This window comes from Rhinoraja longicauda, chromosome 7 (assembly GCF_053455715.1).
Source record: "Rhinoraja longicauda isolate Sanriku21f chromosome 7, sRhiLon1.1, whole genome shotgun sequence".
NCBI lineage: Eukaryota > Metazoa > Chordata > Chondrichthyes > Rajiformes > Arhynchobatidae > Rhinoraja > Rhinoraja longicauda.
In genome coordinates this window covers 15015868-15028644 of record NC_135959.1, presented here as the reverse complement: position 1 = coordinate 15028644, position 12777 = coordinate 15015868, and the positions used below count along the sequence as shown (strand labels likewise).

General features: G+C 40.6%; 1 protein-coding gene across 2 annotated transcripts in view; it reads left to right on the top strand.

Annotated features, from left to right (window-relative positions):
- Nucleotides 1-12777, top strand: part of ppme1 (protein phosphatase methylesterase 1) — a 42899-nt gene that overhangs the window by 8635 nt on the left and 21487 nt on the right. For both annotated transcript variants that reach the window (XM_078402149.1, XM_078402148.1), the window contains exons 2-5: nt 1531-1624; nt 2351-2443; nt 6518-6575; nt 12618-12669. In XM_078402149.1, the coding sequence (XP_078258275.1) occupies nt 1531-1624; nt 2351-2443; nt 6518-6575; nt 12618-12669 (297 nt within the window). The remainder of the gene's footprint in view (nt 1-1530; nt 1625-2350; nt 2444-6517; nt 6576-12617; nt 12670-12777) is intronic.

Genomic DNA, 12777 nt, shown 5'->3' with positions numbered 1-12777 from the left:
ACTCACCCCCTTATCCCCCCCCCCGCCGTTTGCACCATCGCAAAGTCAAAATATCGTAAGTCGAAGCATCGCAAGTGTATGAATGCCATGTGTCATCATCTGTACACTGCTTGCTGGTTGAAATAGAACCAAGTGCTATTTTGCCTTGAAATAGCATGTAGTAGTATTTATGGTAAGGAAGGGGGTTCATGTGCAAATACTAACCAATGAGAAACATCCATATTTCAGTCTGATTCATGGCTAATTTGTCGTCAAGGTCGCTAATCCCAACACTGTGCCTTAAACCCACATATGACTAATTTGTTTTAATTTGTCATTCATTTTGTTTACCCATTTTCCTTTATCAGTCAACCCTTTGGCCAATTTTCCTCAACTAATCTAAAATAAATTTAATTCTGTTGACATCTCAGAAGGAAGATAGTTGAGAGCAAACAAATCAAAATTGCACGGGGTATTTATAGTCAGCAGAATTAGAAGCTTCTCGTGCGTTGGAATCTTGGTCTCAGAAGTGAGTGGATGGTTTACTGACCCATCCAGTACCAATGCAAGTAATAATCCAAAAGCAATATACTACAGATGCTGGAATTATTCAGCAGACTGGCTGAATCTCGGGAGAGAGAAATAAACAGTGTTTATTATTAACAACTTTGCATCAGAACTGGAAAAAAGAGGATGGAAGAGCAAATATGGCAAAGAAAAAGGAAAAAAAAGACTTTGATAGCGTGAAGACAGAGAAAGTGTGAGTTGGAATAGAAAAAATGAAAACTTTATGTAACTTTCTCTGATGAAAGGCAATCCACAACAAATATTAACTCTCTCCCCCACTCCCCACGCAAATGCTGACTGAAATGTTACTGGATGCATTTTCACAATTTAGTGCCACGCAAAATAATTTTGATATTGTAATCTCTCTCAGTGCTTAATGATTGTTTGGTTCTCTTTTAGTTAGGGAATTATATTACCTCCTGATGTGAGCAGTCATGAATATGCCATAAAAGTGATTTTTAAAATGTCTTTGCCCTTCATTTTAATTCCTTGATTGCCGTGTAGTCTTTCTCACAGTCCACTTGCTGATGACAGTTAGAATGGGAGTGGGATAGGGAATTAAAGTGAAAATTGATTGGAAGCTCAATTGTCCTTGTCTGCCATGTTAATTCTCCCTCCCACACCTAGTTTATTTCTGTGAAAATTCTGATGGCTGCAACCTGATTTGCTGATTGTTTTCTCTCTCCAATCATCTCCAATGATGCTGCTTGATCTGCTGAGTGCTTCTAGTCTTTAGTTTTTGTTTTGGTTCTTCAGTCTCTGCAGTTTTCTGCTTTAATTACTGTGCAACAAAGTGATATTTTCTACTGGAACAGCTGGTTAGCCCCTCCTAATTTACCTTTTTCATCAGATACCTGAAAATAGTGAATTAGAAACATATGGATCTGAAATGTTGTGATTTCCCCAAAGAAAATATGTTCTAAAATTGTACATAGAATATTGATGGCTATCTTTAACTAATGGTTTATGCCCCTTTTGTTATAGCCCTGGAAGAAAACGGGATTTTTCACCAGTGCCCTGGAGTCAATATTTTGAAACAATGGAAGATGTCATAATTACAAGGGGAATAAGTAAAGATATATCCTTTATTAAATTCCAGTGCACGACAAGGCCTATAAATTCTTATATAAGTTTATCTTGATGAGGAATTCAGTTTAGCTTATTGGTTGCTTTTCTGCACATATTTTGTGTCCGACAACATTGAAAAACTTTGTCTCCATCAGCATTAAAAGTCTCGAGGTTGGTTTTCATAATTTTATTATTTTTAAAACCAATTTGAAAATATGTTCCATGAGGGGATATGTTTTCCCCCCTCCCCTATCCTTTGATCATCATCAATGCTTCCTAATGTAAAAAAAATTATAACACGAGCAAGGTTACAAATGTCGTTGTGATAGGTAATGAGGCTATTTTAATCTGGCCATATTTATAGAATACTAGACCAAGTGGACCCGTTGGGCCCAAACCTCTCCTGCATTGGTGCAGCACCCTCTTCCCCAACCCCTCCCCCCCCCCTCAACCCCTCCTTATCCTCCCTCCTTCCCCTTCCTCCCTAGGAGATAGATTTAAACTTTAAAATGTGAATAACTTTAAAAATATAACACTGATTTCAATGAAACTGCTTCCAATAGCACCAAAGGGATGACGGTGAGTAAGGTGGGCATAAAATTGTCACGCTATCGTGTACCGTTTTGGCTGTAGTTCAGGAACAAACAAACAAGAGTTTTAGTATGTAGATTATACATTATCCTTTAACCCTTATATGCTTTTTTATATTTTGCATGTAAACCTTAACTACTTGTACTCTTTTCGAATCTACAAAAGTGGATCTGAAGGACCTGTCCTTTTATTATTACATGGAGGAGGCCATTCAGCTCTCTCCTGGGCAGTTTTTTCTGTAAGTAATTGCAAATTTTAAAAGGAAATTTGTTGTCATTTAAAGTGAAATTGGCCAAATATCTATGTATACTGACTCGCAGTTGAACTGAACGCAAAATTATGATTGTTTTAACATTATTTCATTATATTCTGTGATTTAATTCCCATCACATTTCACTTTTCTTTACTTGTCCATTTCTGTTGCTTGTGCTTACATATTTTAACAAGAATAAAATCTTTGCTTTCTCCAGAAGGCTGGGGTAAAATTCAGTAACACTACATACCTCTTGTATCTCCTACAAATAGTTATTCTTTGTAGTGAGACTGGAGAATAAATACCATTTAGGCAATTTGCTGTTTACAAAACTGGCCCTGCACCTATCTAGCATTTTTCTTTGCCTTTTACTAATGGGTTCTCTGACTAATGAGATGCTACTGAAATTGAGTTCCTAAATTTGTCGCATCATAGTAGGGACTCTAGGACTAAGAGAAATATTGTTTATTTTGCCTCTTTTTGACAGAAATTTATGTTAGATTAACAATTTGATTTCCACATGTGTTATGCCTTTTCTAAATTAGTGGATGCCACTAAATTTGACAGCTGTGTGAACTGCAAAAAGAACAGTGATAGGTTGCGGTGATAAAACAAACCGGTGGAATGGGCAATGTATTGCAGATGAAGTGCAATGTGAAGTGGCTAATTTTGATAAGATGATTGAGAGGAAATAAACGAGGAAGGGGATTTGTCTAAATTTGATATGGCACGGTGGCGCAGCGGTAGAGTTTTTGCCTTACAGCACTTGCAGCGGTGGAGACCCGGGTTCGATTCCGACTGGGTGCTGTCAGTACGGAGTTTTTACGTTCTCCGCGTGACAGCGTGGGTTTTCTCCATGATCTTTGGTTTCCTCCCATACTCTGAAGACGTACAGGTTTGTAGGTTAATTGGCTTGGTATAAGTGCAAATTGTCCCTAGTATGGGTAGGGTAGTGTTAATGAGCAGGGATTGCTGGTCGGAGTGGACTCAGTAGGCCGAAGGGCCTGATTCCATGCTGTTTCTCTAAACTAAAATAAAAGGGGTGCAGAATCCTGGATATTAAGTGCATGAATTGAAGAAAATGACAGGACAGTTGGTTGAGAAACCTGTTAATAAGGCATGCGTAATGAAAGCAGTGAAGCAATGCTGAATTGCTGAATGATTATAAAGAATATTGGTCTGGCATCAGCTGGAGTATTGACTTTAATTCTAGTACACACATTATAGGAAGCATATGAAGGCATTAGATTGGGTCCAAAAAAGACTTGCAGGAATAGTTCCTGGAATGGGAATCTACAATTACATGCATAGATTAAAGGGGCTAGAACTACTTCCTTTGGAGAAGGGCAAGCTGAAGGAAGATTTGATAGAAGAATACAAAAATGATGAGTCTGAAGAGAGTGAATAATTACGGTTGGAAAAGTAGGATGTCAGGGGAGGTGACATCAGTCTGAAGAAAGGTCTCGATCTGAAACGTCACCCATTCCTTCTCACCAGAGATGCTGCCTGACCCGCTGAGTTACTCCAGCATTTTGTGCCTACCTTAGAGATGAGTGTCTGTTTCACAAGTCTAATGTTTGTTATCTTCTTCTTCTTGCATTTGAGGCAGCAGAAATTATGTAGCGCCCTCCAGGCGCTGTAGCCAGTGCAATGTGCTGTTGTCAAGGGCCGTGAGGTGTACCCCTCCACCAGGGGGACGAAGGACAGTGCAGTCGAAAATGACGTGCTGCGCTGTTTGCTGGTCTTCTCCACAAACGCAGGCTGCTGATGGACGCAACCCCCAACGATGCATGTTGGCATTGAACCGGCCGATCCCTGTGCGGAGCCGGTTCAGGGCGACCCACTCTTTGCGGGGCATGTCCGAGCCGGGTGGGGCTGTGGTGTTCGGTGCGACAGTGAATTGAGGAGGTTGTGATGTCAGTTCCAAGCTGGTTCTCCATGCTCCTAGATGACAGGCGTTGAGGTCCCAGTTGCTGTGAATCCTGGGCGAGGTGGTGCAAAGGATGTTTGGCGTCCGATGAGGCCTTGCACAACAGCCTATGAGTGAAGAACTCTGCGAAGCTTGGCGGGTGCAATACCTGTGAGCACCGGCAGGAGATCCGTCGGAGTAGGGCGTAGGCAGCCAGTGATGATCCGCATGGTGTCGTTGAGGGTGGTGTCTAGCTTGCTGGTATGAGCGCTGTGGCACCATGCTGGGGCGGCAGGAGGTTGTTCCGTGCCGAGACTTTAGCACGGCGAGTTTCAAGGTGTTGCTTATAGGTCAGCTGCCAATCAAGTTTCACCCCGAGGTATGTAGGAAATGGGTTGTAGGGTAGGCGTGAACCATTGAGGGTGACGGTTAGCTGGCGTTGAGCTTCCTTGTTGTTCACGTGAAAGGCCGTTGTGGTGGTTTTTGCCATACTCAGTTTTAGTCTCCAGGTCTTAAGGTAGCCCGCGACAAGTTCCATATCCGCCGAGAGCACATCCTCAACATTTGACCAGCTCTTGTCCGAGTGCAGCAGGGCCAAGTCACCTGCATATCCATACTGGCGCGAAGTTGTGCGTGGCAGATCGCTGATATAGAAATGAGATATAGAGATATAGATATGCTTGTTATACGGATGATGTTATGCTGTCAATGGAGTCTCTATGGAAATGTTGGCGTGGCTAAAGATCCTGATGTTGGTCTGCTTTTGTTAACAATATCCTTGAAGAATTTTTCTACGATCACATCATTGGCATTCCTCCGGTGTTTTGAGGTGTTTGCTGTAGGTAGTCTGATGAATATATGAATCAGAAGCAGGCCTATCAAGTCTGCTTTACTATTTCGTAAGAATAGAGTTGTCCATGTCTCTAAAGCACATGGAAAGGTGAGGATCACTGCTCTCTTCTAAACTATGCACCTAGTGCCACATTTGAGAACTTAATCATTGAGCATACTTTTCCTTATACACAGCCCAGTTCTGTTCTGGCACTCTAGAGTTGCTGAATTTTGTCATCAAAGTTTGCCGGCATTGGGAACTGATCCCTGAGATGTGGAAAGTGATCCATGTTTTCCAGGATCATCATATAGATATTTATTGTTAGTGGGGAGGTGTGGTGCAGTGGGAGGCAGGTTGGTGAAAGGCTTCTGTAGGTTTAGTGTAACATTTCTTCTCAGAAACCTGCTTCCAAGTATGCAGATATGTCCTTGATTAGTAAAGTTAGAGGATCCTGGTCCTGGAGTGGAAGTGATGATGTCAGTTGAACAGTTCCCCATTCATCCAATAGATTAGTGCTTCTGCATGGGGGTTCTTGTTGGAGGTGAAATGAAAAATTGAGCCACGGAAGATAGACATGTGTGACGCAGCCTTGCTTGATCCAAGTATGCACTTGGTTTGAAACTGTAGCATGTGTACAATGAAAGATCCATATAGATAAAGTGCCATGGGGTAGTCTATGCTTGTGGAACTGATGTGTAAGACAGCACGTCTCAGAGGGTAAATGATTAGAGGGTTGTGGTTGGTATTGTGCAGGATTCAATGTATTCAGGCTGAATTTACAATGAAACACCAATGAGATAGCCATCATTAATCAGACTGTGCTATCCAGTGCTAACCTAAACTGAAACAAGTAAATTCTCTCAGGGCAAGGTTTGGCTTTTTGATATTTCCATAGTTTCACTAACTGTTGTGATACTTCATAGTGAGCAGTACCAATGCATGACTTAGTGCATTCGAAAGGGATGGGAAAGAAGGTAGCACTACTGATTTATCAGTGTGAAAACTCATGATGTTTAGTACTGAATTTACCATAATAACAATGTAATTGCTACATTATACATAATGGAACATTAAACAAGTTTAAGTAGGTGAATGTTTTTATCCCAGAATGTTGGCAACATTCAAACAACAAAATATATTGCCATTTCTTCTTGCCATGAAGGAATTTTCCATCAAAAATTATGCTGAAATTTCAAAATTTGGAATAAAAGATTACATTTTTAATCTTTCTGGAAAATGTTTATTTGTAGACAAAGTTATTGTGATGTGACTTATTAATTTATATAACTTAAAGATGATCTGTTATTTTTTACTACAGTCCTTGATTATCAGTCGTGTTAAATGCAGAGTTGTGGCAGTAGACCTGCGAGGCCATGGTAAGTTCATTTTAAAATAACTTCTGATTAAAAGAATATATTATTCCAGCTGCTAAAAATATTTGTCATTAGATTTAATAAAGAAACCTCCATTTTGTTTCTTTTTAAACTAGGAAGGCTTTATATTTTTATTCATGTTTCATCACTTTTAAGAACACAATGGATCTGATTCTTTTTAGGAACATCTATAAGTTTATTATTGATTCAGATACTTCTCAGAGACTGCTTCCATGTGTTTAGTAGGTCGCACAGTGGCGTAGCAATAAAGCTGCTGCCTTACAGCACCAGGGGCACGGGTTCAATCCTGACTATGGGTGCTGTCTGTATGTAGTTTGAACGTTCTCCCTGTGACCGCCTGGGTTTTCCCCAGGTGCTCTGGTTTCCTCCCACACTCCAAAGGCGTATAGGTTTGTAGGATAATTGACTTCGGTAAAATTGTAAATTGTCCCTAGTGTGTAGGATAGTGTTTGTGTACTAGCTGATCAGTGCGGACTCGGTGGGCTGATAGGCCTGTTTCCTTGCTGCATCTCTAAATTAATAATTTATTTCTTATATACCTTGTGCTTTGCCTCTCTGCCACCCTCCCCCCCCCACAAATGTCAGTAAACTGTCTAAAACTTGCGAATACCCCGAATACCTATTCAAGTATTCCCACTTTGTGGTCCCTCTAGCTCTCATTATTTATTATACAGCTCCTATCGATTTTGAAATCTACAAAAGTACTAAAAGATACTAGTCACCGATCTCTTGGATTATGGACATATCACGTGCAGTAATGTGCTCAGAAGCAAAATCAAATCCTTTTTGGTAGACTTCATGATGTTCTGGCCACCTTATGTTATATTTCTGAATTCATCTTCAAAACTAAACAGAGAGCAATATGTACATTGCTTATATCATAAAACAAAATGATTTTAAACTGCACAAATTAAGCTACTCGGTTAGTAGAAACTATTCTTTCAGAAAATAGCCGGTATGAGCCAACTTCACAGTTTAGTCTGAAGAAGGATCTCGACCTGAAACGTCCAAGAGTCTGAAGAAGGGTCTCGACCCGAAATGTCACCCATTCTTTCTCTCCAGAGATTCTGCTCGTGCAGCTGAGTTACTCCAGCATTTTGTGTCTACCTTCACAGTTTAGTTTCTGCTAAAAATGAGTTCAGAGGCTTCTGCAATTTTTGACTTGCCGCCTTCATATATTTTGCAAAGCATTATCCTTAAAACATCATTTAAACCAACCGGTAGTTCGTAAAACGCCCCTGTAGTAATTTCTTTACACGGTTGTACAGTATAACAAAACATGAGATTCTGGCAGTCTAGATCTTTCTGTGCTAACATGGTAACATAGGCTATGCCCTCTGAAACTTAGAGATAAGCAGTGAATATTGTTAGGCAGATACTTTTTGACTTGATGTTCCCAAAACGTAGGGCTGAACAGAATATTTGTAAAGCGTAACATGTAAAATGTTTGAGTCAGTGAGAGTAATTTTTGAAAACAGTTACATAAGAGCAGGGAAAATTATATTGGTCCTGAATCCTCTGATGTCCCCTCCTGGAGTTCATTGTTTTGTCTCCCAGGGCAATAGACAGTAGGTCATTCGGCCCTTTGAACCAGCACCACCATTCAATAGCCAATAGACAATAGGTGCAGGAGAAGGCCATTCGGCCCTTCGAGCCAGCACCGCCATTCAATGTGATCAATGTGATCATGGCTGATCATTCTCAATCAGTACCCCATTCCTGCCTTCTCCCCATACCCCCTGACACCGCTATCCATAAGAGCTCTATCTAGCTCTCTCTTGAATGCATTCAGAGAATTGGCCTCCACTGCCTTCTGAGGCAGAGAATTCCACAGATTCACAACTCTCTGACTGAAAAAGTTTTTCCTCATCTCAGTTCTAAATGGCCTACCTCTTATTCTTAAACTGTGGCCCCTTGTTCTGGACGCCCCCAACATTGGGAACATGTTTCCTGCCTCTAACGTGTCCAACCCCTTAATAATCTTATACGTTTCGATAAGATCCCCTCTCATCCGTCTAAATTCCAGTGTATACAAGCCTAGTCGCTCCAGTCTTTCAACATATGACAGTCCCACCATTCCGGGAATTAACCTAGTAAACCTACGCTGCACGCCCTTGGGAGACAATTATCTCCAGGTGTCTGTAAGGGCATTAGGTCATATAGTATGGAAACAGGCCCTTCAGCCCATCGCGTTTGTGTCAACTGTCAAGCACCCATTTACACTAATCCCATTTTATTCTCTTATTCTTATCAATTTCACCCGGATTCTACCAGTCACATAGACGCTAGGAAAAGGTTATAGAGGCCAATTAACCTACCAATTCACATCTTTGGAATGTGGGAGAAAACTGGAGCACCCAGCGGAAGCACATATGGTCACTGTGAGAATGTGCAAACTCCATATAGACAGCATTGGAGGTCAGTCTTGAGCCCAGATTACTGGAGCTGTGAGTCAGCAGCTCCATTGGTTGAGTCTCCATGGCATCTATGAACTGTATTGCTGAGAAAATAAAACACGGGGCTCCCTGGGTTACCAGCGGAAATTTGACTAATGCTAATTTTCCCGTACATTTTTAAAGCATTGTTCAATAATTTAGCAATAATAATGTTTCATCCTACTAATTAATAATTGGATACAGTGTATAATCCATTATGGGTTAATTATGGGTAATGTTAGTGCAATTTTTGATTAAATGAAAGAATTATAGCATGTGTGTGGAGAGTGATACAATATGAGTAGCTACAGAAAATGAATGTTTCTGACTTATTGGAGAAATCAGCTTCAGGGAAGTTCCCAGTAACAACCCATATGTAACCCATTGATCGCCTTTATTGAACTTATAATGCCATCTTCCTCTAAGATGAAACACCTGGCTGATTTTTTGTCCTTCCACACAGACACGTAGTAGAAATGGGTAACTTAGTCATTTTGGGTATGGTAGATGCAACAGCACTTTCTAACATAATGTTATATTACACTATATAATGTAATATAACATGATATATAAAAACCTAATTACATTTGTGTAATAATAATAATACTGATTATTATTACATAGATACCAACATCTCTGTTCTACTGTGGTGGCTTGCAAAATTAACAATTTACCTCCCATTCACTTATGTGATACACAGAACATAGAACAGTACAGCGCAGGACAGGGTCCTTGGCCCACAAAGACAGTGCCGATATGATGCTATATTAAAGTAATACCATCTGCCTGCACATGGTTTAATCCTTCTATTCCCTGCCTGTCGAAATGCAGAAAAGAAAAACAACTTGCTTCACATATCCCCTTTAAACGTTCCTGCTGTCACCTTAGTGCTATGCTCACTGGCTTTTGATATTTCTACCCAAGGAACAAGACTGATTATCTACCCCTTCTATGCTTGCATCAATCAGGTCATGCATCAGCCTCCGATGCTCCAAAGGAAACAATCTTTCATAAATATAGTGTAGAATGCTTTATTTCAGAAATAATTTTTAAAAAAAATTTGTGCAGCTCATTTTACCTTGGCAAAACATCCCAGGAGATTTGGCTGGACATGCAATCAGATTAGCAGACTTGCAGATCAGAAGCCTCTTGCAGGAGCAGTTAGTGGTCAAAAGATAGTGATGTTTAGAGAGAGAATTCTAGAGCTTGACAGCTTGGTGGCTGAAAGCATGGCTGCCACATGCAAAACAATTTGGGCAAAAATATCAATTTAAGGAGTGTAGCTATCTGGTATGTCTGGAGGAGATTACAATGACAGGAATGGGAAAGCTCTTGAAAGGATTTGAAAATGAGTTTGCAAATCTTAATATTATTGTGTTATTTTACTAGATGATAAGTGAACATTATTGGGTCAATGTCATGAACTAGCCAGCTGTGGCTTTGGATGACCTCTGGTTTACAGGAGGTACTGCAATGACAGCAGGTCATGGGTACATTGGAAAAACCTAAAGGTAGCACAGGCATGAAATGAGCGTTTAGTAAGAGCTGGACTGACACAGGAATGGAGATGTTATGCCTTGGAGATGTCAGGGTGAATGTTCCATAGCTTGAGGTCAGATATAACCCCAAAGTTCTGAACAGTCTGAAATAAAAATAGAAAACTAGAGGATTCCAAAGGTTCATAATCCCGTGAGTGAAGACATTTTGCCTTTCCTCAGGCCTTAATGACAGATCTCATCTACTGATGTGTGGACTCCTGTATATCGGCGAGACCAAGCGCAGGCTCGGCAATCGTTTCACTGAACATCTCCGCTCAGTCCGCCTAAACCTATCTGATCTCCCAGTTGTTCAACACTTTAACTCCCCCTCCCATTCCCACACTGACCTTTCTGTCCTGGACCGCCTCCACTGTCAGAGTGAGGCCCAGTGCAAATTGGAGGAACAGCACCTCATATTTCGCTTGGGTAGCTTACACCCCAGCGATATGAATATTGACTTCTCTAACTTTGAGTAACCCTTGCTTACCCTCTCTCTCCATCCCTCCCCCTTCCCAGTTCTCCGACCAGTCTGACTGCCCCCCGATTAAATTTTATCTGTGTAAGCTTCATTCTCACCTTCTCCTAGCAAACAGTTATCTATTCTACATTTTCCTTGACCTGCATCCCTTTTGGTCTCATTTTCACACCTTACACTTCATTATCTCTGTGTCTCCCTCTCCCCTGACTCTCAGTCTGAAGAAGGGTCTCGACCCGAAACGTCACCCGTTCCTTCCATCCAGAGATGCTGCCTGCCCCGCTGAGTTACTCTAGCATTTTGTGTCTCCTGTATTTTGAAACTGACAATTGGTTTCAGATATCTCAGCCGAGGAAAGCATCGTCCCTATATCTACCCTGTGAAGCCTGAGACAAATTGTATGTTTCAGTGAGATCACCTCAGTTGTCTGGAATAAGAAAGTATAAGCCAGCCTACTTAATCTCTCCTCTGCCTTGAGTATCCTTCTTCAAGTAGGGAAATAAGGCCTTCGCACAATTTTTCTTGCACTGTCTCATTGTGGTTCTGTTAATTTCAGTTAACTATAGTTTTGCTTGTGCTCATATCCTCTTGTAATAAAGATCAAGGTAACTTTTGACTTCCAAATTGCTCTTCAAACCTGATGTTAACTTCCAGTAATCTGTGCATGAGGACATCTTGGTTTCTCTGAACATCCAACACCTTTCACTCGCTCACTGTTTACATAAACACTTTGCTTTTCTGTTTTTTTTATGGATAAAAGTTTTTTGTTAAACTTTGAAAGTGCTCTATAATTTCCTACCCCTTTCACGATATTTGGTAGCTGTACATCTCCGTTGGATCTCATTTTTCCAGAATATCATTGCTATTAAATGACGTGTCGACCCGAAACGTCACCCATTCCTTCTCTCCAGAGATGTTACTCCAGCTTTTTGTGTCTATCTTGGGTTTAAACCAGCATCTGCAGTTCCTTCCTACACAATATGTAAGGAGGCGATCTGCAAGGATGTTGGCAGGACAACAGAAAAGATTGTCAGGCTAGAGCTATTCTCTTTGGAACTGAGGGAAGATTTGGTTGATGTTGGTGAAATATGCGATGCTTGGATAGGGTGAAGGTTAATAACTGGCTGATATAACTTTAAGGTGATATGTAAAAGTTTAAAAATAACTCTTTTTAAATGGGAAAACAGAGTTCAGGAAGTCTGAAACTCGCCGTATAAATGTGCAGTGAAGGCATAAACCCACACTTGAAAAGTACCTAGATGAATTTTTTGTGGTTTGATCAAACAGAGTAGGGACTGAGGACTGGCAGGTGGCTTTTTTTGTTTGCGATGAACACATTAAGTCAAAAGGTCTTCTGTGCTCTAGATTTCTGCGAGGCTAATGCTGGAGCGGTGCTATTACAAACAATCGTGATGGTTCTTCTTTTTTTTTGCTTGGGTTTTGTAATATAGGTATTTTTCTGTTCATGAAAATGTATAAGCCAAAATGCACAGGATCAAATCATAATTTATTTAATATGAAGGCAGGAAACCATCTGAGATGAGAACATTAACTGATGGTCCTATTTATCTTTCAGGTGATACAAAAGTTGTAAACAGTGATGATCTTTCAGCAGAAACCATGTCCAGGTACAAAGGCAATAAAGTAATTATTTTCATGTTGTAAATGATTCAGCCACCTAATTACAAATTGTTTATTTTGTACCAGTACATTCCTCCTCTGCGTTACTGCAAGGT